A 27,483-nucleotide genomic window follows, 5' to 3' on the forward strand; every position below is an offset into this window, starting at 1 on the left:
TTAATGGCAATAAAGAGGTTCTTTTCATTTCTATGAAAGTGAAATAACTGAACATATATATATATATATATATATATGCTGTCAGACTTTGTTCCGTGTGTTGTGTGTGTTTTCCTCCCCCACGTGCTCTGTTTATTTTTATGCCCGTATTTGTTTTTTCCCGTTCCTGTCCTTATGTTCATTTGTTCCAGGTCTTCCTTGTTTAGTTCATTTGCTCCCAGGTGTGTCCCATTAGTTACTGTGTATTTAAATTGTGTTCTGCCCCTCGTTTCCCGTCCGCTGTTATATGTCATTTAGTGTACTCAGTGTTTCCCGTGTTCCTGTGTTCCCAGCTTTGTTTTCATTAAAGACTTTGGAATTTGCTTTACTCCTCGTCACCTCCCTCCTTCGTTCCCGTGCTCCCAGTGTGAATCGTGACGGAACAGTGAACCAAAACAGTAAGCGGCGCCCCTTCTCCCGTGTCATTTATTTATTCAGGAAAATGATCCAATATTACATAACTGAGCGGCAAAAGTATGTGAATCTCTATTAGCTGTTAATTTGAAGGTGAAATTAGAGTCCATCTGTTCAGAGGTGTTTTTAATCAGTGAGATGACTATCAGGTGTCAGTGTGTGCCCTGTTTTATTTAAAGAACAGGGATCTATCAAAGTTTGCTCATGTTTGTGGAAGTGTATCATGGCACAAACAAATGAGATCTCTGAGGGCTTCAGAAAAAGAGTTGATGTTCATCAGGCTAGGAAAGGTTTCAAAGCCACCTCTAAAGAGTTTGGACTCCACCAATCCACGGGCAGACAGATTGGTCTTGAATTTCCTCCATTTGTACACACTGTTACCTTCCCCAGGAGTGCTCCACTAACAAAGAACACTCTAAAAGCAAGACGTGTAAAAGTCAGCTAGGTTTCAAAGGACTGCAGGCTAACTTCTAAGCAACTTTCTCACATTGGCTAATGTTAATGTTTATGAGCCCATCATCAGGAGAACACTGAACAACCATGGTGTACATGGCAGAGTCGTAAGGAGAAAGCCATGGCTTGCCATCATTGATGGAACAATGAATTCTGAATTATACCAACAACTTCTGAAGGAAAATGTCAGGACATCTGTCCGAGAACTGAATCTCAAGAGAAAGTGGGTCATACAGCAAGACAACAACCCCGAGCACACAAGTCGTTCTTCCAAAGAATGGTTAAAGAAGAACAAAGTTAATGTTTTGGAATGACGTATATATATATATATGAAAATGCACTGACCTATATGAGGGGAAAAACATCAATACAAATATCAGAAACATAGGGGAAAAAATTACAGTTGATGTCACACCGAATACCTCGGCTTCAACTCAAGATCTTACTAGGCTGACACTGTACAATCTACAATCTGACAAGCAACAACTGTAAAGGTCAAAGGGGAGTGTATTAAAAATAAAACGCAGTAAACCCCTGGCTTTGGTCTGTAAAATCGAACAAAAAAAACAACAACAAACTACAACCGAATGAAGCAAATCCATGCTGATGACTACAGCAGTCCTTACACGTTCAATTAAGCAACAGAATTGTTCAGTGCAATGAGACACTCTAACCATCAATGGCAAAAGAGTGACAGAACGACCCATCTACAGTGTGTCATTCAACTACTCCTTATATGTTTAATTAAAGAACAAGTCAGGATCATTCCACTTCCGTCTCTCTGATCATGTAATCCTTCTTTAAACAGAGCTTGATCAATACTTAATAAAGGCTTGCGATAATACTGCAGACTTGGGAAACAAAGCAGAGAGAGAGCTAGCATAACCTGGGTATTTGTTTTCCGACTGTATAAATACACATATCAGACTTCTACTCCATGTCTGTGTTATTTTGATAAATGAAGTGTACATATGAGGATTCCACATGCAGGCACTTTCATTTAATGAAAGTGGGGAATTATAACAATGCCGTATTGAATTCCCCTCATCTGAAACGTGCACACATAGAGCTCCAGATGTGCCTCTCACATCCTGTGACAGCGGGACACGTACGATATAGATTCTCATCTTGAAAATACAAGACAAGCTGCCAATACAGGAGCTACCTGTAGATGTCTGATGCCTCTGTGCATGTGCATTCTGTATGTGTCAGTCTGAGGGAAGGCTTTCTCTTCCACTTCCATACAGTCCATTATCCCCCATCATCCTCCAGCAGTGGAAAACTAACAACCCTGTCGCTTAAAAATTCTCAAGATGGCCATTCAGTCTGAGGCAAAAGTGAAGTTTGCAATTAAGGAAATAATTATGTCCATATCTGCTTTGAGATGTGAGGACAGGGGCCTTCTGGAGCCCTGTGATAGAGCGATACTGAGGACCTTAACAGCGGGGAGTTGATTTAATTGAGTCCAAATTACACTCTCATGGCAGTGGCACTTTCCTCTGAGCTGTAATGGCTCACTGTGCGGTTGTCAGGGCTGCACGCTACGTTTTAGCTTTTAAAGGCTGGAGGTAATATCTGCAGACTTAAGATAGAGTAGATCTCTTCCTTCTAAATAATGTAAGAACCATTTTGATTTGTATTAGTTTGGTGCTGTAGCACTAAACCCTCTTTGAATTTTTTATTACCCACTGTAAACTGATGGCGATGATTTTGGAGTCTTACTATTAGTTCAATTCATTCTTTCATCAGAATAGCATTCATAAATCATTTTTCACGCAAGCTGACACGTTGTTGTATAGGTGGTTATCACAGACCAAAAGCTGACGAATGAGTACACTGGTAAGGTACTGTTGGTATTCAAATATACCAAGCATTCTTATGCAAATATTGGAAAATTACATTAAAAATAACGTTAATGTACTAATCTAATAGTATATAATCTAGATATATAATTTACTGTTCTAACAATTGGGATCATTCAGCAATGACACAATAAATGAATCAAAAGTGACAGAAATATTTTGTAAGATTATAAAGCTATTTATTATTTCAAATAGATGCAGTTCTTTTCAACTTTCTATTCATCAAAAATAAATAAATAAAAAATGACAGTTTTCACAAAATATTAATCAACAGTGTTTTTTTTAACACTGATAATAATGATAAATGTTTCTTGAGCACTAAATCAGCATATTACAATGATTTCTGAAGGATCATGTGACATTAAAGACTGGAATAATGGCTGCTGAAAATTCAGCTTTACCATCACAGGATGTTTTATCATATATTTTAATAGAAGACAGTATATAGAAAACAGTTATTACTTAAACTGTAATAAAGATTTCACTATTACTGTTTTACTGTGTGTGTATATATATATATATATATATATATAAGAAGATATGCACATAAACTACACTGAAAACACATTAACTGAGTAAATTCCTACAGTATATGCACATCAAAAAACTATTGTGACTTTTGATAATGGTCATTCTGAAATTAAATGAGTAGAGACTGTCACCAGAACAGTCTGATACTATTACATCTATGCTAATCTCTAGCAAACATAAAATAGTCCGAGTCTTATGGCTGCACTCTATACCACAAATAATTTACATACATTTAATAAAAGGGTCACAGTGGCTTCCATTTCCATTTCTTTCTCTTTTTTTCTGATTTCCCTGGAAGTGATTATTTTGTTCTTTCCAAAACATGGGTTGAAAAAGCTGCTTTGTTCTCAAATTGTTTTTGCAATATTATTATCTTTTGCATAAGTTAAATTCACAGCTTGGACAGTAACATAGCTAATGGCTTCAGTGTGGACTCAATAATTATGTAGCTGTCTATAGTGTAGTGAACGGTGAGGAAGATTTAAGTGTGGTTCAGTTAAGACTTCCTGCTGGGCACAACCTTAATGATTAACTGGCTGATTGTATCTCTCTCTTTTGGTTTCTCCCTCTGTCATTTTGTCTTTTTTTTCTGACCAAGCAACTGTGAGTCACGGTAGCTGGCACCCACCATCCGCACCCCCAACATTATAATTCCCTCTGCAGTGTCTAAGGAGATACACACACCATCTATCACAATACTTGCATTCTCCCTGCATAGATTCATTCTCAGCCCAATTAAACTCGTTCTTTTCCTCCTCCTTTTGTGAATAATTAGGCTTTCATCTCACATGGATGCATCGTCAAGATTCTGCTCTTTCTTCGAGCAAGGCAAGGCAAAAAAAATAACTAGAGCGTCTTCTGCCTTCTTTCATTTCTGTTTCTTTAAGCCTAGTCAATTATTGAAATTGCTTGGGTTACAACTGAACTGGCTGTTAAAAAAAAAAAGTACAGTGTATTTTTATTTAGAGTCCAGAAAATGAGAATCAGCATAACTGAGTATTACAGCTCCGAATCAAGTCATACTGTATAGATGCACGGATGAGTGCTTGCAAGATTGGATTTCAAAATTGTGTTCAACTGAGATTTTGAGGCCACTTTTGCACCATTACCTGATTTGCATAGTTCCTTTAGTGAACCACACACTAAATCAACACAAACAGTGTGTGCAAATAAATTCTAACAGTGCACACAGAGATCACAAAATTAATTCTTAGAGAATCCTCTCCATCCCTGTCTTTTCTGCCTAAAGGGGTAGTTCACCCAAAAATTTAAATTCATTATTCAGAGATAAAGTCATCACTTTATTCACCCTAATCTCATTCCAAACCTGTATGACTTACTTCTGCAGAAAACAAAAGAATGTTATTTTAAAAATGTTTCAGTGAAAGACCATGTTGAAATCACAAAATAAATTAATTTCATTATATTAATACTACCACTCTCGGTTAATAACACAGTTTGAAAACAAGTGGCTTTAATTAAAATTAAAATTATATATCCCCCACTGAATAACTGTTGTTTTTAAGTAGTTCTTGAAACTTCAGAAATTACAAGATGAATCATTGTTAATTACTTTAATATATTAATACTCACAGTGTCTGTTAATAAAAAAGTTTGAAAACAAGCAGCTTTAATTACAATAAGTACAGCTTAAAAAAAAGAGAGGGAGGGAGCCTTTGAATATTGTGTTGGCCTTCGAGTCAAAAAGGTTGAGAACCACTGCTTTAAACAATTACAAATCAGTTTCATTCTGCCAATACAGAATTATAGACACCTAACAAACGTAAAAGAAATGCGCATTTGCATGTGTATCATATTATATGATTTGACAATGCATCCATCTAGGGAAAGAGTAGGGAGACAAATGGCAAATTATAAAGCCATTACTTTAATGCAGAGCAGACACTAGTGCAAGGCACCTGGAAAACAACCTTAGGGATCAATACTCCACACACATTTCATTACATAAGTGGAATTCAGATTCATCTTTGCCTGCCCTGTTCTGTCCTTGCCAATAATTTCCCCAGCACGGAAATTAAATTGGTTTAGTAATGATTACCTGACTCAGGTAAAACTAATAGTCCTGTGGCTTATTAACAAATGCAGTGACAAGGGCATGACGAGGGGCCAGTATTCAGTAGCCGTTAGCTTTTAGCACACCGAATAAGAATCACATCTCTAACCTCAGGCTGCATAGATACATATCAAATGCCATGCAAAACATTCATTCTTCCTCATGAACAAATGTACAAAAAATTGGAAAGCTGGATAGAATAGCCTCTGCTAGCGCAGACAGTTTAAGGAGGAGGAGGCGGACCACTCAAATAAAAATAAATGGGAGAAATCAAAACGCTCAATACAGTGGCTGTAGAAATGTAAGTCCCATGCACCTTGTTCACAGTAGCATACTTTAGAATGTGTATGTAGATTGCTGGAAGCTCACCTTAAAAATGTTGTTTCAGCATTATTTCTGCTGAAGAAGCAAAATGTAGTATTCTACTGTTGTCAGATTTTGTTTCTGATATGGCACATGAAACATAATCTTAACAAACAGTTTTCCATTCAAGTAGACACTATACTAGCTGCCTGGAGGCGTTAACAAGACGACCCGCTGAGTGAACTTGGCTTAAAGGGAGTTTGCTACTTGTAGGTCTGTATTTATCTCTTTGTGTACTACATAAATCACAGGGTTAAATCAGATGGATGAATGTTTGAAATGTCACATATATTTAGTTTCTTAATTTAATTCATTTTGAACTAGAAAAACAAAGTTTGTTTAAAGGATTTGAAAACATGGATGGATGGATGGATGGATGGATGGACGGACGGATTGATAGACGGATGAACAGATGGACGGATAGATGAACAGACAGATAGATGTATGCATGAATGGACGGAGGATTGACGGATTGATGGATGGACTTATGGATGGATGAATGGATGGATGGACAGATGGATGGATGGATGGATGGATAGATGGATGGATTGACGGATTGATGGATGGATGGACGGATAGATGAACAGACAGATAGATGTATGCATGAATGGATGTAGGATTGACGGATTTATGGATGGACAGATGATGGACTTATGGATGGATGGATAGATGGACAGATGGATGGATGTTACTTTGTGTTCTTTTTATACTGTACTACTAAGTACTACTACAAGTAAACAGACATTTTCCATCGATGAAAGCACAAATGATATGGATTTAAAGACTGTGAATTGCTGAGTAGTCTTAATATAGGCGCAGTAAGCGGCACAGTTCCTTTCGTTGGTGGAAGAATGTGAACGTGCAGAACTGCTTATGTTTCAGTGAATGCAGATGGAGTAAAACCATCCGTAACATTTCTCTGCCCGTTGTCTCTGCGTGCTTCAACTCTCAATGCACTGCACAAGTGTTTTTAATGTAAAACGCAATGAAAGGATTTGGCGGTGTGACGGTCTCGCAGTAGGCTACGCTGCGGATTTAAATGTGACGCATGAATAGAAATTATTTTAATACATTTTACATTGTTACTTTTCATGCAGTTAACGTCTCTGAAGTTATTTGACATTTTATTTTTTGTGTAATTTTAAGGACTGGTCAGGATAATTTTTAATAATTTGTTTAGTGATTCATAATATTTTGACAGGCCAAAGGGCTGCAGTCCACATTTCAAATTGCAATGTTGCCTTTGTCTGTACAGGACATTAAAGAACCATTAATGGAGAAAAAAGTACACTCCAATGCACCTGTACCAAGTCTGCAACACAGATTCCCAATAGTGTGCACTCTAGTGAGTTCATATGTTTAGCAAGAGTACAGCAAAACTGATTGTTGGTGAATTTTACAGCTTGTGAAAGTTAGGTGAGGAGAAACTGACTTGATTTAAAGACTGTGAATTGCTGAATAGTCTTAATTTAGGCGCAGTAAGTGGCACAGTTCTGTTCGTTGATGGAAGAATGTGAACGTGCAGAACTGCTTATGTTTCAGTGAATGCAGATGGAGTAAAACCATCCATAACATTTCTCTGCCCGTTGTCTCCGTGCGCTTCAACTCTTAATGCACTGCACAAGTGTTTCTAATGTAAAATAAAATGAAAGGATTTGGTGGTTTGATGGCCTTGCAGTACGCTGCGGATTTAAATGTGGTGCATGAATTGAAATTATTTTAATACATTTTATATTGTTACTTTTCATGCAGTTAACGTCTCTGAAGTTATTTGACATTTTATTTTTTGTGTAATTTTAAGGACTGGTCAGGATAATTTTTAATAATTTGTTTAGTGATTCATAATATTTTGACAGGCCAAAGGGCTGCAGTCCACATTTCAAATTGCAATGTTGCCTTTGTCTGTACAGGACATTAAAGAACCATTAATGGAGAAAAAAGTACACTCCAATGCACCTGTACCAAGTCTGCAACACAGATTCCCAATAGTGTGCACTCTAGTGAGTTCATATGTTTAGCAAGAGTACAGCAAAACTGATTGTTGGTGAATTTCACAGCTGTTAGGGGAGGAGAAACTGACTTATCAAGCCCTCTTCACTGAACATACTGTAGCCTATATTTAGGCCGATGTTAAAATCACATTATTACAATGCTTAAGACACTTTTAAAGGGTTAGTTCACCCAAAAATGAAAATTATGTCATTAATTACTCACCCTCGTGTCGTTTCAAACCCGTAAGACCTTCGTTCATCTTCGGAACACAAATTAAGATATTTTTGATGGAATCTGAGAGCTGTCTGACCCTGCATAGACAGCAACGCAACTGAAATGTTCCCAAGTCCAGAGACGTAGCAAGGAGATCTGTAAAATAATCCATGTGACATCATCAGTGGTTCATCCGCAATTATACAAAGCTACGAGAATACTTATTGTGAGCAAAAGAAAAAGAAATAACGACTTTATTCAACAATTCGTCTCCTCCGCATCACCGTGGTGCCATTTTGGAGAATATCCGCTGGACGTAAACAACGTATGCTGTTCTGTGTCAGCTGTGTCACGCCGGATCTGTTTCCTACGTTGTTGTGATTTGATCTGAATGGAAAGAGCGTATCCGTGTCATCAATTTTTGGGTGAACTAACCCTTTAAGGGGCAAAGGAACAAACAAATATCAATACACAGAATGTGATATTGTCTTTTGTGCCATAGTCTTAGGTGAGAACTCATACAGCAGCCTTAATGATATGACAACATACAGTACAAACAATCCCCACAGACATACATTAAAATGGCCTTTATACATCTACAGGATCATAGGATGAGTTGCTTCATTCATCCCTTATGGAGACTAATTTTTGGGCTGAGTGAGCATGGACATATCATTGGGGTTATGAAGTGAGCACCCTCTTTCAAAGGTTTCATCCAGTTGGTTTATATGGGTGTGTGTGTGTGTGTGTGTGTGTGTGTGTGTGTGTAGGTCATATTTAAAGTTTTGTTTTTGAGCTCAGAGAACACCATTTTGAAAATCACTTTTTTTTTAAACATGTTGTAGATGGAATTAAGAACCTAGCCAGTGTACTTTCTTAAGGATTAATATATATATTTCATCCTTCCCCAAATGCATTTGTAAAAAGTATAGTATTTTACAAATTAATTTGTAGTGCTCTAAGTTTGTGCTAGATGAAAGCATGAAATAACTACATTTAGAGTGTATTAGACATGTCAATCTATTTTTAGTATACTTATCATGAAATAAATATATTTTAAGTACAATTAAGTATATTTATTTTTCACTAGGGACATAAGACAATGCTGACTTGTTTCAGAGTACTATGACATATGTTGCATCATGAGGTTCGCCTAAATCACTTTAAAAAACTATAGCTGGAGCATCTGCAGCCTCAGAGAGAGCAGCACAGTCTCTGAACAATTCAGGATTGGCTTCCAGAATCAGACTGAGAAGACCACAAAGCATCCTAGAGGCATTACTAAAGTATGGAACAGATGTCAGCTACTTTGAACAAACGAACAGCATGCTGAATCAAACACCAAATGCTTTTTATGAACCAATGAAACATAAGCCAAACTATTTACTAAACCATAAGGCAACTAGTTACAGAGGTATAAAGCCAGTAATTGCATATGGTCATTTGAAATGTTTTGCAACTACAGTCACAATGACAACATTTTTGTCGCAAACAGGTTCCCCCCATGGCGACTGAAGTTTTCTGCAAAGGTCTGGTAAATTCTAAACAGATTGACTTGACAGATGGTTTCAGGGAATCGGAAAGAAAGTAAAATTGGTAGATTTCAATGGAAGCATAAAGGCCACGCAACACATTTTCTTTGTACAGATATAGGCTACCTCATACCCAGTGGTGTTAAAAATCTGCTGTCATCACAAATGCATTCACATCGTTTTGAAAATTACACCTTTGGCAATATTTATTTAAAGACTTTGATCACAAAATAACATGTTGATATCTTAACACAGCAAATCCTCTTTGATGGACAAAACTGTCACTTATCTACCTGTATGCACAGTTGTTTTACCCTAAGCGTGTCCATCATAAATTTTGCATGCCTCAGCTTAATGCTAATTAATCACCTTGAGAATATGATGGGAAGAGGGAACATATTTGTTGCACAGCAGGAAACATTTTTTTTACAGGGCGCATGATTGTCTTCACACGTCTAATGGCAGCATTTGTGCTGTTAATAGTTCCCATTTATAGTTTTCCTGTTATATATTTCCAGCTTGATTTCACCACACTTACGAGTCTATTTATACATTACTGTTCAAAAGCTTGGGGTCAGTAAATTATTTTTATTTAGTCGGTATCAATTGTATTGCTCAAAAGTGACAATAAAGACAAAGACACTTATAATGTTACAAAAGATTTCTAAGTAAAATAAATGTTGCTCATTTGAATGCTCTATTCATTCATCCATTCATTTATTCCATTCAGCACAAGAAATGACATTTTAAATATATTAAAATAGAAATTGCTGCTTTTAATCAAATAAATGCAGTCTTTGTGAGCATAAGAAATGCCTTTAAAAAAAAATCAATCATGCCATTAAAAAATCAAGATGGAAACTACAATTTTATAATATAATATAATATAATATAATATAATATAATTCCAGCGTGACTACATCTCATTTTAGAACTCAATTTTATCTTTATACATTCACGTATGGAGCTACGTGTTCTGACTATGATTGGCTACTAGCAGCAAAGGGCTTTTGTGTTTTAGAATTCACCTTGCTGAGGTTACAGTTTGATTTACATTGTAACCTTTGATGAGGAATGTTCAAAGTCAGCGGCGCTCAAAAACGGCGCGGATCTCACAGGCCCCCCGCTGCTCACACACAAATGAGAAAATTTCACCTGCGCTCATGCTACAAGTCTAATCGCTACTCTTCCAATGACGGAAACCTTATCCAGAGACAATCTGTATCATATCAAAGACAAAAGGTGTCTGTCATGTAAACTCGTTCTGTTGTTCCCTCTTGATGAACGTGCTACAAATATTAAAAGAGTGAGGGAGAGGAATGAGAAGGGGACGAGGAGAGATGAAAGTTGTTTATGACCTTTCACTTGTGTGTGCGCGTGCATGTGTGTCACCCATTTCAAATAATAAAGACTGTGTGTGTAATATGTTTGATGTTATAATACTTGTCCCATCTCAGCGATTCAAAGACAACAGTAAGCAAGCCATTTGTAGGCTGATCTTCTTAAAAAAAATACTGTGGTGCTCTCAAAACATTTCTCTGAAAGTCAAGGTTTTACTGTTTCACCGTAACTTATTCATTATTACAGCATGTTTCTTCATCAAAAGCCATTCAAATGTACATTTACATTACTGTTCAAAAATTTTAGGGTCAGTAAGTTTCTTTTTTATTTTTTTGTTTTATTAAAGCAATTCTTTTTTTTATTTTTGGTGATGCTAACATTGCAAAAATGACGTGTTTTACATTTAAAGCAAGCTATTATAACACTACAAAAACCAATTAAATAAATTAAGCCAATTAAATAATTAAATATTTGTGACCTAAACAGTTGCAGACATGTAACTCAGTCAGTGAAGTGTTTAGACCTTCAGGATGGCAAAAAAAAAATAAAGAAAATAGAAAAGCACTGAAGGACTGCAAAAAGCATTCAAGAGCTTCTTCAATGATTTCTCTCAAAAAAAAAGACAACATTGATCAATGCAGCAATATGCAGCAAGTATCAGCTGTTGTGTGATTGAAATTCTCGTCAGACACACCAAGACTGTCTTCACTGAACCCCCCACAGCTTGAAAGGTTCACTGTAAAATGTGATATTGGACTATAAGCCCAAAGGGGAAATACTGAATGGACGAAAAATGAATACCTCACTGAGGAGAGCCATTTTAATATCAGACACCCTTGGGGTTTCACCGTCAACTATTATTAACTAAATCTTCTTTAACTAATTAAAGATATGAGGACGAGCTTTTCATGAGGAAATTAACACCCACCAGAAGCACAATTCTCACAGATGGCTTTTGACCATCCCATGCAGTACACAACACCGTCATCGCATGGGATTTTGCCATTTATTTCTGCCTCTGAGCTATAATGATCTGAACAGTGTTCATATCACAGTGGGGTGCAGAAAAACACTGCTATTTTGGTTGAGTAAGGGAGGCTTGTTCTTAGAGATGGAGAAGCATTAAATTACACTACACAAGAGATGCCAGCTTGGCAAAATTCACAAGAGGACTGAGAGGATGTGGACAGTGAGCCACAGATGCATATAATCCTGTTGATTTCTAGGCAGCACCTCACTCACTACATGCTAATGTGATATGCAGCACCGAGAACGAGTCATGACAATAATGTTTTGTAAGGTGACAACAGAACTTCATTTAGACAAATCAGTTCAGCTGAGGAAAAAAAAAAAAAAGGATGGTAAAGTGAAAGACAAAGAATAATAGATTAATCCTTGAAGTAATGGTTTTCGTTTCATTTTTATTTATCAGGAAGGTTCCATTGGGATATACTGTACAATCCCTTCTTAAAAGGAGTCCTGGTCTCACAAAAATGAAATAGGCCTAATATGTGAAATTGAGTATTATACATCATCTGAAAGCTGGATAAATAAGCTTTCCATTGTTGTATGGTCGAGATACAACTATTTGAAAATCTGGAATCTGAGGGTGCAAAAATATCAAAATATTGAGAAAATCGCCTTTAAAGTTGTCCAAATGAAGTTCTGAGCAATGCATACATACTAATCCAAAATTAAGTTTTGATATATTTATGGTAGGAAATTTACAAAATATCTTCATGGAACATAATCTTTACTTAATATCCTAATCATTTTTGGCATAAAAGAAAAATCGATCATTTTGAGCCATACAATGTATTATTGGCTATTGCTACAAATACACTACTTATGACTGATTTTGTGGTCCAGTGTCACATATGTTTGTAATACACAAATTCATCATTTAGATGTTTTAAACTTCAAACCCATGCTTCTGGCTAAAACACTAGTCCTCTATCCATAATATTGCTTTCTCCAATGAAAAAGTTCATACTGACGGCACCCATTCACTGCAGAGGATCTATTGATGAGAAAAAGATTTAATGCAAAATTTCTCCAAATCGGTTCTGATGAAGAAACAAACTCATGTACATCTTAGATGGTCTGAGGGTGACTACATTTTTAGCTAATTTTAATGTATGGTGGAGATATTAGAAAAATGGTGCTCCATTTTTTTTTTTTTCCAATTAGGCCTATTTTAGAATGAAATAAACTGCAGCTGCAGTCTAAAAGAAAAATATCACATAGCAAATCGTAAATAAACTATGAAACACGCATCTTTGATTTAATTTGGCATTGTAATGCCACTCGTTACACATTTTAAATGGCAAGTAGCCCCTAGAAGTAAGACAACAAGAGAATGACAAGAATAACACAGCTTTTTAAAGCCCATGGAGGATTATTTGTATGATATTTAACCTTAACCTCAGATACAACATATTACAGCCCTTACAACAGAAGCCTTATCTGCACTTAGCAGACAGAAGGTGGAAGAGAGTGTAGCAGCGGGGAATAAGTCAACCATTCAAGTACGATCACAAACACTGCAGGCCCTTGTGTTTTCTTCTGTTTGAGACAGATTACACCTTAAAATATACAAACACCACTGCAGCAGATTACTTACAAATACAAATTATCCTGTTTGCCAGCAATATAGTTCAAAGGAAGCAATGAACGAACAGGCCTGGACCCCTCTCTATTATTTACAGCATTATTTCATTTTTAACTCCCTGCCAAAGTAATGTAATCCTAATGCAATCCTGAAGCACTAATTAGAACAATTATATTTATTACATGTTCCACTGTGACTCTACAGCCCCATCAACTGGTTAAAGAAAAGACTAGTGAGATACAAGAACAGTTCACATTTTATCCAGCTCATATTAGATCCCAAGTAAAATGGTCTGGCCATTAAAAAGCAGGCTATAATAATACTACTAATAATATTAATATTTTTTTCATCTTTGAGCAATAGCACACAAACATAATAGACCATATGATTTCCCCAGAGATATTGATCAACAATAAAACTGTTTTAACCAAGTAACATTTTCAGACCTCAACAATAAAGATATATATAATGGTCTTCTCACACTAGTATTTCAGATCTTTCTAACTGATGCTTTAAAATCACTGATGTTTAATCTTTATTCCCTCTTGCAATTTTGAAAAAACCTCATCCATGTCAACCAGCTAGATAACATCAGTTTAGCGACATATGAACATCTGCAGATTTTGATAAAAACAACTTTAAAACTTGTTAGCAAATGGTTAGAATGCAAGTCCAGCTCTATCTCATTGTACTGATATCTTCAACATATTTCAGAACGCAATAAAGAACTGAAAATAACAGGATTATAACTGATACTGTAAATGGATTATTTACTTTAAAGGTTATAATTGTTATTATTTTGTAAAACGTCTAATCAGAATTGTTTTCTAAATCAGTTTACATCATGTCGAATTATCATAATCAACATAAATATGGCATTTACCAAAAACTAAAGTTACCTGTTGCCTTAAATGATCTTCTACATAGTTCAACAAGCATTATTAGGACTCTCACTCTCCTTAGGCTATTAAATCGAATAAGGACATCAAACATTCGTTTCTTCTCTACCTGAAAATAAGTGTCTATCAGAAACATGCTTTAGGGAAAAGTTTAATGCAGCTGTTTTGCTGACATTCACAAAGTTCTGAGCTGGAACGACAGAGACAATAATGAGAAAAAAACGTCAATCTTTCTTTACACTTTGGGACTGTGACTGGGATATTTTAAAAATGATTAAGGAAGATTTTTTCTTGGATTTTGATTGAAGAGCTCAGAATAAGACAACACAACAAAATAAATACTTCATGTAAATTAAACTTAAAGGAATAGATCTCTCAAAAATTAAAATGTACTCACCCCAGGCCATCCAAAATGTAGAAGAGTTTGTTTCTTCATCAGACAGATTTGGAGAAATTTAGCAACATCACTTGCTCACCAATGAATCCTCTGCAGTGAATGGGTGCCGTCAGAATAAGAGTCCAAACAGCTGATTAAAAACAACACAATAATCCACAAGTAATCCATGACTCTAGTGCATCAGTTAATGGCTTGTGAAAAGTTTTGTGTTTATAAGAAACAAAACCATTGCTTCCAGCTAAAATATGAGTCCTCTGTCTATAATATTGTTTTCTCCAGTGAAAAGGCCATCTTGTCTAAATCAGGAGAGAAATATGCAAAGATCAAGCACCAAGTGAAAACTGTCCAAAACAATTCTAAACAAATTTGTTAGTGGATTTTAATGTGAGAGGACAACAGGGAATGGGCTTTTCCACTGGAGGAAGCGTGTTTATGGATTAAGGATTTTACAATGGTTTGAAGTTAAAAATGTCTTAAAAATTTATTTGTTTCTTACAACCTTTAGAACAATTTAGGAATATGATTCAAATGTTGTGTCTTCAGACAGAGAAAGAAAATAAAATTATGTTTATCCTGAGATGTTTATCCAGTGTGAGATTTATTTTCTCTGAGAAGACAGCATATTTTGTATGGATGCTCAAATTCAATCAACCCATCTCAAGCCTCTGTGCTAGGCCCTGGAAGTCTTTCTTTTTTCTTGCTTATGCAGCAGAGAGAGATGCATGCTGGTAAACTCAGACCCATAATTCTGGGAGCTCAAGTTTTGCCGGAGGCATTCATTCCACATTAATGGTAGTTGCTGGGAGTTGGGCAGGAATGAACATAGATATACAGCTGAAAAATTAAGCTGCTCCAGGGTTGGCTTCCTGTTTAAAGCAGAAATTACATTCCCTGAATGGACAGCTGACGTGGACAAGACAGGGTGGCTATATATGTGCCATCACTGGTGCAATAGCTTCAATGACTGACCTTCAGGTCCTCTGAGAGACTTGAACTGCCTCAGAAGGTTAGACACTCTTCACTGGATGAATATAAAGCTGCTGCAGGCAGACTGCAACTCTGTGCTCATACTGGACACCTGTGGGAAAATACAAGAGCATCGTTTCTCATAAATAAATTGTTTTGTTTGTCTTTTCACTATCATTTTTGTCCATTTTTCTTTTTATCCAGGACATACCGGATTCAAAGTTTTTCTTCTCACACTTATTTTTTTTTCCATTTTATTTTATTCTTCTATGTATACTGTATATATCTTTATTTTTTTTGCAAGTTTAAGAGCTTCTCTTAAAGTTTCTGATGTTATCCACATCTCCCAGTGGTGAATACTGGTTCAGAATCATGGCATGAACTGAATAAGAATGAAAGAATTTTATATCTCGCCTTTTCTAGAGAAACATAGTTTGAAGGAATACATAGATATATATAAAGTAACATTCAATTTCTTTCAGGAATATTTACTTGAAAAATACTGCATTTTGTCAGACCATAGACTTTTAATGTGATCTCCATGTAATACCCAAGTAGCATAATCTAATTTCAACTGTACTGTATGTCTCTTTTGAAATGTACAGGATTCGCTTAATTTAGTGCTGACAGCCATGGTAAATGTTGCATAAAGACACTGAGACACTGTATATATTGATGTCAAAATGGCTTTAAATGCATGCTTTTCCCCTGTAAAGCATATTTAATTTCACATTATGCCACATGTTTGTTCTTAAACATCCTAGAATTTGTCATGTTGACACCTATTTTGCCATTTCATGTTCAAGGCATTGCTTTGAATGTGTCTGGCTTGAAAAATAATTCTGACTCTTTCAAATTTTACATGTTACATATTGTACATGTTGAATGTAATTTTTATAACGTGTATATATATATATATATATATATATAATTGTCTATATCAGAATGAGATTATCTACTAGTTTATCTTTGTTTTTGTACAAGACTAACAACACAAAAACATTTATAGTTAAAAAAATAACCATTCTTTATAAAAGCAGGTCACAAGCTGTTAAATCATTTTTGGAACAGATGGACGGTGAGTTTTTCCTATTAAGTGTCATTTGGTGACCTTAGCCTTCAAAATCCAACTTTTAACCATATATTTAATTACTGTCTGGCCTAAAAATAGACAAATACATGCCACAAGCTACCTGCAAAATTTTTATAATTAACATTGTTATTAGCATATGATTGGCATTATTTTAGAAGTCCCTTATATAAACACATTTTTTTGTGAGGGCAGTACAGTTCCCAAACCTTTGTTCATCAGCATTTGAGATCCTCTGATGACAGATCTGTCACTGCTAAATGTTTATTCCTATGCCAAATATTGAAATTTGATTGCAATTTTCTCCATTCATCAGGTGACTGCTGTGTTAGTTAGTGCCACTTCACCTGGAGTTTTACTCAGCGTGAGTTTTAACCGACTCCAATCTTTTAAATCACTTTAAAACAAACTTCATGACATTCAAATTTATTTTCAAAGTCTGGCATGTTAACGAACACATTATGCCATCTGTTTGACTTTTTGTTTAAAAACATACAGAAGCATGTCTTTGTAGCAACTTGTATATAATAACCTGATTCCAATGCAAGTTATCCAAAGCACTTGCAATCTTATTGCATTTTGGTAAGATTTCAGAGCTATTTTTGCCTTCATTAGTAAATACATTTGTAATATTTTTGGTTTTTACTCAAATACCTCTCATTAGACCATAAGATTAGAAAAGAATTTAATTGATCCCTAAGAGGAAATCAGAATTAGTTCACCCTTTAAGACCAAAAAGAACCATGTTATTGTTAACGAAAGCTAAAAAAAACAAAAAAAAAACTGTTTCTGCTCATTGGAATAAGGTGATAAAGAGGAGATAAAATAAAATGCAAATATTATTGGAAAAACTGCTTAAATTTAAATTAAAGTTGGAAATGTTGCCTTGGCAACTAACTGAAAAATTACTAAAACATAAATAAAAATAAATTAAAGCATAATAGAAAACAAACAAACAATAAAAATGACAAAAGCAAACAAACTCACTAAAAATTAAAACAAAAACTATTAAAATAAATACTATAATAGTATATAAATAATAAAGTTGATTTCACACATATATCTTTAGGAGGTATTGTACAAATCAATGGCTGTCATTCTTCATGGCAAAGTGGTCCAATCAGTGTGTTTCTGAATGCATTCTAAAAATCCTTTCTGCATGTTGTTAAGTCCTTTCAGAAGGGACATTCCCATTGCAAACATAAATCTTCTTTTGATTGAGTGTCCAAACTCCAAACATATTAGATGTTAACCAAGTTTATAATGTTGTAGGACATTGCTTATTTCCTCTATTATAAGACAGGTCTTTTTTACTTGTTTGTTTGGTATGCTGGTAACCCTACAGACATTACATTATTACCATAAAGAAATTGCTGTATCACACTCCTAGAGATTCTGCTTATGTCACTTAAATTAGTAGTGTTAGATCTGGCCCTGCTCTCTGTGTATTTAATAACTCTTTCTATTGGCCTTTCAGAGCAGTCCTCCTCTAAGCTCCAGCACAGTCCTCTGTTGCATACACACTCTTTTATAAGACATTATTGTATGAGGGCAAATCCGTGAATAAAATATGCTATAAAACTGTATACTCCTTCTATGAATAATGTAACAGCAAATTAAATTTCTTTGCATTCTTTCTCTGGTTAGAGCAACACTTTGTCAAACCCTGTACTGTATGTACTATTGCTGTCATGTTTAGCATAAGAGGGCAAGCCACATTATTGTTCCCCTTTTCATCCTATTTTTGGCAGAGTATCTGTGCTGGGGTTCCTACAGGATTTACTGTAAGATATACTGCGCTTTATTTAACCAGGTGACTAAATCCCACGTGATGAACAATGTGGGACTCACTATATAGGAAGAGCTTTTAAATAGCCAATGGTCTTATGCTACTGTACATTACAGCTTTGTTTCTTGCTAGTTGGTAGCTGGTGTATAGAATGCAACAGTACCCGACTGCCCGCCCACTTTTTTTTTTTTTTTTACCCTATAATGTAATTTACAGTGTTCTTTTGGAATGATTTGCTGTTTATATTCCTTTGCAGAATCATAAGTAATAAATAAATAAATAAATCCCCTATGGAGAAAAATAATGTAATTTTTTTACTTTCCGAACCTGACTATTGCGCTCTACTAGGGGGTAGGATTTCTCATAAAAAAACAAAATAAATAAAAAAATTCAGAAGTACACTGTCAATAGACTGTACATCCTCAAATCTATCAAACAGTCATGCCTACTAAACGTCACAAAACTCTGTAAAAAAATAAAATAAATAAATAAATAAAAAGTGATGTTTTTGAGTAACTAATCCCTTAAAACACACTTTTCACTCTTACACTAGTTTGTTTGGTGTAAACACATGCATCTCAGGAGATTTATGTCATTTGTTTTCCATATTTTTGTTCATATTGAATGCTAGGCTAATTTCATGGCTAGCATTTTATGTGTCCTAAATACAAACAGTTTAATACTTTTTAGCTTAATTTGACAGAATTGCAATGTGATTTAGTAAAAAAAAAAAAAAAAAAAAAAAAAACGACTGGAAATCTTCTACCAAGCGTTATTTACCTTGATTTTGAGGCTTTATTCTTCACACATCAAGTCTCTTCATCTCAAACATGCTCTTCAGTGGCACTGTTGTCTCTTTGGTAAGAAAGAAAACGTTTAAATTGTTTTGGTTTTTAACCCCTAGGACATCAAAATGAAAACTATGATCGGATTCAACCCCATTTGTTTTCTCAAAATATTACCAAATATTATTTGCTGAACTATTGGTGACTACACGGTCCCTTTAAATATTCATTAGCATAACACCAACACGGATATGAGTAGATGCATGACACAGCACGTGACCAGGATGTTCTGATAATATACTCTGAGGGAAATGTAGGATATATCCATTAAGTTTTGTAACATGATTCAAAGAGTATTTGTCATCATTTGTTTGTTTCCTCTAAATCAAGCTGCGCTGCCTTTGGTGATCAACACTTGGAATTTTGAGAATGCAGCTAACGCAGGTGACAGATTAACCATGACTTTACCGTGTATGAGCTCTGAGGAATGACTAGACTTTAAACTTGTGTGGTTTCTCTCTGTAGCCTGGAGCGCGCTGCAGAAGGGCGGCTCGGTTCTGGATGCGGTGGAGCGGGGCTGCTCGCAGTGTGAGCTCGAGCAGTGTGATGGCAGCGTGGGGTTCGGCGGGAGTCCGGATGAGCGCGGAGAGACGACCCTGGACGCGATGATCATGAATGGGTAGGCATATGTATCATCATCATCAGTATAATTATCCAGTCGTTCACCCAATAATATTAATCACTATACATTAGGTCAAACGTCCAGTTGTACTATAATATATTGCATTACAAAAGAATGTAATTCGGCATAGATTAACACAATTTAAATAAAAATAAATGTTTAACATAAAACACACACACACATTATTTATTAACTTATTTTATTTCAGATAGTTTCCAAGGCAACATTTCTCATTTAGCCTAATTTAACTGGATGTACTAAAATAACTAAAACTGAAAAAAAAAAAATAATAATAATAATAAAGAATATATAGACAAACAAGAAAGACAGTGACACTTTAGATTAGGGAACATAGTTAACTGTTGTTAACTACTTAACTTCTAATTTGCGTCTTATTGATGGTAAGGTAGTTCGAAATAAAACCTAATTCAAAATCTTAACGAAAACTACAATCATATCTCTGTGATACTAAAATAACACTGGAAACCAGTATGTCACTGTAAATATATTGAAAATATCATGCCAAAATCTGCAACTAACTATACAGTTTTGCCTTTTTGTGTTATTATATATTGCAAAGCTACAGTTTAAGTCCATTCATAAAATTTGTTTGGTTGCAAAAAAATAATTGATGAAGATACCATAAAAAGCATCCTAGAAAGTTTTAATTTAGACAAAAACGTTTTGCAAATATTATTTGGAATATTATCTAAAAGTGGTTTAGTAATTACATACAGTAGGTTCTTGTTTACAGTAGTAAGGCCTAACATGAGGCTTTTTTTGATCAATATATCCTGATTTTAGTAATATTTCTAATTAAGGCCTATAGGGAAGGTAAAAGTCTCGTAATTAAATGAGACTCATTTTATTTATTCTTCTATTTTATACATCTACGCATCATCTAATATCGACCTCTCTGTTCCCTCTAAAACCAATTTGCTAAATATCAGCTGTGTTTTTGTTTGCTGTTTGTCCCGGTTAGAGACACAATGGAAGTAGGGGCAGTGGCAGACCTACGCAGGGTCAAAAATGCTGTGGGTGTTGCCCGAGCAGTGATGGAACACACAGAGCACACCTTTATAGTGGGCGAATCAGGTAGGAACCGTACACTCAATAACCACTTCATATCTAACCAACCAATCATGTGGCTGCAGTGGTCAAGAGGTTCAGTTGTTGTTTACAGTACATCAGATAGGGGAAGAAATGTGATCACAGATGGAGTGATATGAGTATTAAAAAGGCCTCTTCAACTATTTATTTCTCAAAATTATGTACAGACACTGAAGGCCTGGACAGATTTTATATCAGCTTGAATTTTACAGCTATTTACATTTTGTTATTCCATTTATAATGTTGTGCTGTTCTATTAATTCCATCTGCTTTCCAAATTAAAATGAATTATGGAGTACTAAAACAGCTTTCTTTCTCTGTGCGTGGCTGCTTAACATCCACATTACAATAAAAAAAGGCCGAGTCAGCCTCCTGCTGCTTCATTTTTTGCTCTTTCCTGTATCTAATGTTTATTTCAAATCAGCTCTACTATGTGATTCCGTTTGTTCAAATCTCCCTTGCTATATAAAGTTTAGTAGAAAAAACCTTTTCTGTCTTCATGCAGCCACAATCTTTGCTGAAAACATGGGCTTCATGTCTGAAGACTTGTCAACTAACAAATCAATAGCTATTTTCTCCCAGTGGTTGCAGCAGAATTGTCAACCCAACTATAGAAAGGTGAGTCCCCAAAAACCAGGAACCTCTGTGTAATCATCACTCCAGGGTTTACCTTTAAAGTTCTTAAGCACCTTCGGCAACTTCAAACATGGGTTTAGAAGATGATCTGTGGCAGATAAACCGTTTCAATATACTTCAAATGTACCAAACACCATTGAAAGATTTTTATTTATTTTTTTTAAGATATAAATAAATAAAGTTTCAGTCGGTGTTATGGTTAGAATAAGAATTCTTTGTGCATTACGAATCTTATAAAGTATACAGTGAGGAGCAGAGTCATGTTTACCTCAATTCATGCAGACATTGCTGAGAAGTTTTGGAAGGATATCAGTGTAATCACTGACAAGAAAATATGCACCATGAAAAACAATGAATAATGCATAGTGAGATTTATGAAGAATACAGTGGTTGATAATACCAACATTCTGCTATTGGCACAATCAAAGCCCTATGGAAATATCCGAAACAATGCTCTGAATACATTATTTATCCGTACTCAGATTTAAACTAAAGAAAACTTTAAGATGGATAAATCAAATCAGAGAGCAACATAAAAAATAGATAGCCTTGATATGTAATTCTAATTTGAAAGCTTTAAAGTCGTAAAAAAACAACAACTTTGTTCTGTCCCAGATCAAAGCGTAAATGAAAGCATAAGTTTATTTTGCATTTTTATTTTACAGAATGTTTTTCCAGACCCTTCCAAATCATGTGGGCCGTACAAGCCCAAAGCCAAGCTGTGGAAGCCAAAGAATCCAAACGGAAATTTTGACCCCAGTTCTCATGACACAATTGGTAACTGTTGATTGTTATTTATTGTAAGGCATCAAATATTTTTGAAATAATAATAATCTGGTCAGACAAAATGATCAGTCTTTAGTCTGTAAGTGCAAATTCATTTTTCTGAATGCAGACCTAGACTTGTCCACAGAGTACCAAACTCATTAGTTTTAATTTGCATCACAAAAATGAAGTATGATAAATGGACCGAATGCCTTGAGGACATAATTGAAAACCATTGCTTGATTCAATTCATTGATGCATATGATCTTAGCGTTACAGTCTTACCATAAATTCTCATTAGGAATGATTGCGATTGGTAAGAACGGACAGGTGGCTGCTGCAACGTCCACCAATGGAGCAACACATAAGATACCAGGGTGAGTATGAACACCTGTCAGTATAGTATGTCTCAACTGTCCTGTTGAAGCCAGAATGCATGAGTGTTTAAAACTGAAGAAAAACAGAACCTCAAGAACCTTGTTCACTGAGATTTAGCTTTACTGACAGAAATGGGTTTCCAGTCCCGTCAATAAAGCTTTAGTGAAGTATATGCATGCTGATCTGTAGCCGTGTAGGTGATTCACCAGTGGCTGGAGCTGGGGCTTATGCCGACAGCACAGCGGGGGGAGCGGCCGCCACAGGGGATGGAGACATCATGATGCGTTTCCTTCCTAGGTAATCACTAGGAAGTCTTGAGAGATTGCTTTATATGAACTGCTTTGATCAATTAAATATGTGATTCTACTGAAACTTCTAATTGAAGGCTTTTATTGATTTTATATATGTATACTATTTTTTTTTTTTCAAAGTTTTCTAGCTGTTGATTTCATGAGAAATGGAGCCCAACCCACTGTTGCCTGTAAGACGGCCATCTCCAGAATCAAGAAGTACTACCCCAATTTCTTTGGAGCAATTATATGTGCCAATACTACTGGTGGATATGGTGAGAGAATGCTAATATCTAATGTTTGTTTCTTAAAACATTTTGTGTACTTATCCTGAATATAAATAATAATAATGGAATGTATTGTCAAAACTCTTTTGTCCAAAGGTGCTGCTTGTAACAAGCGTCCTGGGTTTAGCCAGTTCCCCTTCATGGTGGTTAACCCACAGACAAACCAATCTCAGTTGCAGAAGGTGGACTGCTTTTGAATTACAAGCATTTTGTTTTATGTTTACATTTTTAAAAGTTTGTTAATTAATTATTGATTGGTATATGCCTTGTGATCAATGTTCACTTTGCACTACTTAAAAAAAAAAATAAATAAATAAATAAAAATAAAAAAAAAAATAAAAAAAAACTTTTAATATATTTTTTAAAAAACATCTGTTGTAAGATCTTTGAAAGACATTGAGGTCTGAGATGTTTATAACTTGTTTCCACTGAAACCAAAGGAAAAGATGGAAATTGGAAATGCTTTATTTCAAAATATACATTTACTTTTACCATAAAGAAGCACACACATACATTTTCATCATCTCAACATTAAAAAGCAAGCAATGCTTCAAAAGCATTTAAAGGTTGTCATGTCCAACTCATGGATTCAGCAGCCAGGCAGAATTGAGATGCCAGGGCCGTTCTCAGCCCACTGGAAGAAATTACATTGCTTGCCCATTTTAACTGGGCATGTGTAGAAGTTGCGGCCATTATTCGGTCCCAGTTTTACCACAGTCTTCATAAGAGTCCGTTTGCCATGATGACACATGGGAAAATGCAGGTCTGCCCACTGTTGCAAGAATCAGGGTTGATATGAATACAAACCACAATTCTGGTTAAGTTTCAAACTTTCAATTTATTTCTAATTGATTTAAAAAATGTAAGTTGTTTTAATTTTACATAGGTTTCAAATTCAAGTTCATGCTTTCTTACCTCAAAGAAGTTACACTGAGTCTCTCGTGGCAGGGAGCAGGTGTAGAACTGCCTGCCTTTGTTTTCTCCTTCCTTAGTGACCACCCTCAGGGTGCATGGTCGGTGATGACTTTTACAGCAGGGGGTTGTGGGTAGGGATGTGTCATTACTCTGTGTGCCCCTGCTTAGTTGTAAGATATGATTCTATTATTCAAAATCAGCTGTATTTATTTTACATTTTGCCGTCAAACTTCATTCAAAATGGTCATTCACCCAAAAATCATCATAATTTACTTTCAATAATATTTTTGCTGATCACAAACAAAGATATTCTAAAGAATGTTTTTGTTCATACAAAACAGCAGTGAAGCAGTGACTTTCATTGTATGCACAAAAAAGATTACCCCCAAAAATGTCTTAGGTGCTCTGCAGAATAAATAAAGTTAGGTTTGGGATGACCGTGCTATAAATCATACTTGCTGGTATTCTTTGGTTATAGAATATATATTAATGAATAGAAATATCAGTATTTCACTAATACATCTCGTCACAGGCGAAACTGCACTCGCTCACCTTGAGGATCCGATGTGTGGCATGCTTCCTCCAGACAGTCCATTCGTGGTTTTCATTCTCTTGTTAGGCTGAGTGTGGTCTGCTGGAGATTCTCTCTTATAGGGCTCATTGCCTTTGAATTGCATCCCACTCACGCCATTACTGGGACTCTTCCACTGCCAGTTGCTGTGCGTGCTCAGACCCCTCATTGTCTCTAGTGCATGTGCCTGGTTAATGGCGGGACTTGAAGGAGAGTAAGGTTTTGCACTGATGCTGGTTAGGACTAGAGTTGTGGTCCCAAATGCAGTCTTACGATTCATCTTTATTTCCTGCAGGGGTTTGCTAAAACTGTTGCAGGGGTAGCGGATCAGGTCTCGACTCAAAGGTGAATATTCCAGCTTTGTGGGCTCTTTAGGTACTGAGAAAAAAGAGAACGAGTTAGATATGAACTACATTTAAAAATTTTCATTTCTGCACTAATACATGTCCGAAACTTACCTTCCGGTCTAGGGCTCATACAAGCGTCACAATACTTGTTAATTGGTCGATTGATTAAAGTGCAAAGGGAACATGCCCACTCTTCCTCCTCTTGTTTTGCCACCTGATCATTGCTGCTCGTTCCTCCTTGATAAGCCCATCCAATCAGACTATTACGAGTTGGGAGTTTACTGTCAAATTGAAAAGTCAGTAACTAGATTGGATTTTTGTGTATAAATGTGTGTATGCGAATTAGTAGCTACAAGAGGAGGTGCAGCTCACCTAATGTTCACTTCACTTGGATCACCTGTTTGACAGTGCTGACAGTAGTATGTCATCCTACCGTTGTCTCCCAGTCGACAGACAGTGACAGTTCCACTGCACTGGCCACAGTTTGGACGTTTATACACCTTGTAATGCTTGTAAAGTGGGGATCCATTCTTTCTACACTGATTTGAAAAGTAAAAATTTAATTCAGATCTGACAGAAAAAGTAAAATTACAAATTTATTGTCTAGAAAAATGCAAGTATAAAATACCTTATAAAATAGGAGTGTGAAATCTCGTGTCATATTCACAAGATGGTGAACTTGTTCGCTTGTCAACTGTCTGACCTTTAAAAGCACAGAAGAATTAATTGAAAAACTACACTCTAAAAATATTTTAAACAAGGTGTAAAACATCCATTCAACTGTACCATGCGACAGAGATATTGACTTTGTGTTGGTACTGAACAAAGCAAATTGTACCTTGACAGCCGGGTTAAGGCCACTGTCAAAGAGCGCTTCGTTTTTAATTATGTTTCCTACACCAGGTAAGACGGCCTGATCCAACAGAGCATCACAGAGCATTCTCTCACTCTCTCTCTTTACAGCTTCCACCGCCTGAGAGAAACTAAACTTGGGTGAACAGATATCGAGAGCCTCCATGGCTCTTACTCTCTGCACACAGTCCTCTGAGAGTCTAGGGGAAGTAAACAGAATTATTATTCCCTGAGGAGTCAGAATCTTTGAAGGCTCAGTGTAAAAATGTAAAGAGTCAGGCTGTCTGGATCACGCTGAGTTATGATAGTCTGGAATTTAATCCGGCATAGCAAACTTTTCTGCGACAGGGAAGTTGCCTACTTAAGACCTGCACTTGATGAGCTGACCTCTCAGATGTACATTAGGATAAAGTGCTTGACTCGGAAGGACTTTCGATGAAGATGCTATCTAATCCGGGATTAAATGTAATACTTATCCTAGAATACTTAGGAATGAAATGGAAGTTATATATAATTATTATCCGAGCTATTAGAAGGAAGTGTTACCTGATTTCTACAGTTGTGTCAAAGAAACACACAGCATCATTGGTAAATTGAATAACCAACACTGGGGGTTTTCCTTTCAAGTCCTTCTCCAGGGGATTTATCCTCAAGGAACCATTCATGCCGAAGTGCAATCTAAATCAAAACACATTTAAAGTACAGTTAAAATGATTTCACTCTTTTTATACCAATGAATTTTGTATGACCTTTTCAGTCATTTGTGATTACTGGATAAGGATTTTCAGCGATATCTGTGCTAGATTTTCATTTGTATGTCAAGTACCAATCATTTATAGACTTAAACACCACTTTGAGCCCACCACTTTGAAAATATATTAGCTAGTAACATTTGCCACTTTATCAATCACACAGACTAATCGTGCTGGCTTGCTAGAGAGCAAACTCTACTCCAGCACTCACAATGAACAATATCTGGCCCATTAAATATTTTAAAGCACGACATAGCTGAAATATTCCATATATTACACACACACACACACACACACACACACTGCTGTTCAAAAGTTTGGGATCAGAAAGATTTTGAATGTTTTTTAATTGAGTCTCTTGTGCTCATCAAGGCTGTATTTATTTGATCAAAATACAGAAAAAACTAATATTGTGAGAGACTTCAATTTCTAATATTGGTTTTCTGTTTTAATATACTTTAAAATATAATTGACTGCTGTGATCAAAGCTGAATTTTCAGCATCATTACTCCAGTCTTCAGTGTCACATGATCCTTCAGAAATCATT

At 35.7% G+C, this 27,483-nt stretch overlaps 2 protein-coding genes across 3 annotated transcripts in view; one reads left to right on the forward strand and one right to left on the reverse strand.

The window, feature by feature from the left end:
- The first annotated feature begins 19,607 nt into the window (after positions 1 to 19,607).
- Positions 19,608 to 23,781, forward strand: aga (aspartylglucosaminidase). The gene is made up of 9 exons (XM_016461229.1): positions 19,608 to 19,795; positions 19,877 to 20,030; positions 21,016 to 21,128; positions 21,649 to 21,761; positions 22,445 to 22,556; positions 22,846 to 22,921; positions 23,112 to 23,219; positions 23,354 to 23,487; positions 23,596 to 23,781. The coding sequence occupies exons 1-9, from the start codon at positions 19,693 to 19,695 to the stop codon at positions 23,694 to 23,696; spliced, it is 1,014 nt and encodes a 337-aa protein (XP_016316715.1). The 5' UTR covers positions 19,608 to 19,692; the 3' UTR covers positions 23,697 to 23,781.
- Positions 23,782 to 23,816: 35 nt separating this feature from the next.
- neil3 (nei-like DNA glycosylase 3) overlaps positions 23,817 to 27,483 on the reverse strand; it is a 5,195-nt gene continuing 1,528 nt past the window's right edge. Inside the window, exons 3-10 of one of the 2 annotated variants that reach the window (XM_016461228.1) lie at positions 26,731 to 26,862; positions 26,171 to 26,384; positions 25,961 to 26,035; positions 25,705 to 25,871; positions 25,444 to 25,613; positions 24,967 to 25,363; positions 24,415 to 24,574; positions 23,817 to 24,271 (exon numbers count right to left, since the gene is read on the reverse strand). In XM_016461228.1, coding sequence (XP_016316714.1) covers positions 24,089 to 24,271; positions 24,415 to 24,574; positions 24,967 to 25,363; positions 25,444 to 25,613; positions 25,705 to 25,871; positions 25,961 to 26,035; positions 26,171 to 26,384; positions 26,731 to 26,862 — 1,498 coding nt within the window. In that variant the 3' untranslated portion in view covers positions 23,817 to 24,088. Of the gene's footprint in view, positions 24,272 to 24,414; positions 24,578 to 24,966; positions 25,364 to 25,443; positions 25,614 to 25,704; positions 25,872 to 25,960; positions 26,036 to 26,170; positions 26,385 to 26,730; positions 26,863 to 27,483 lie in introns of both variants that reach the window. The other variant, XM_016461227.1, reaches the window with a different exon arrangement.

The sequence above is a fragment of the Sinocyclocheilus anshuiensis genome, unplaced genomic scaffold, assembly GCF_001515605.1.
Source record: "Sinocyclocheilus anshuiensis isolate Anshui unplaced genomic scaffold, SAMN03320099.WGS_v1.1 scaffold124, whole genome shotgun sequence".
Taxonomy (NCBI): domain Eukaryota; kingdom Metazoa; phylum Chordata; class Actinopteri; order Cypriniformes; family Cyprinidae; genus Sinocyclocheilus; species Sinocyclocheilus anshuiensis.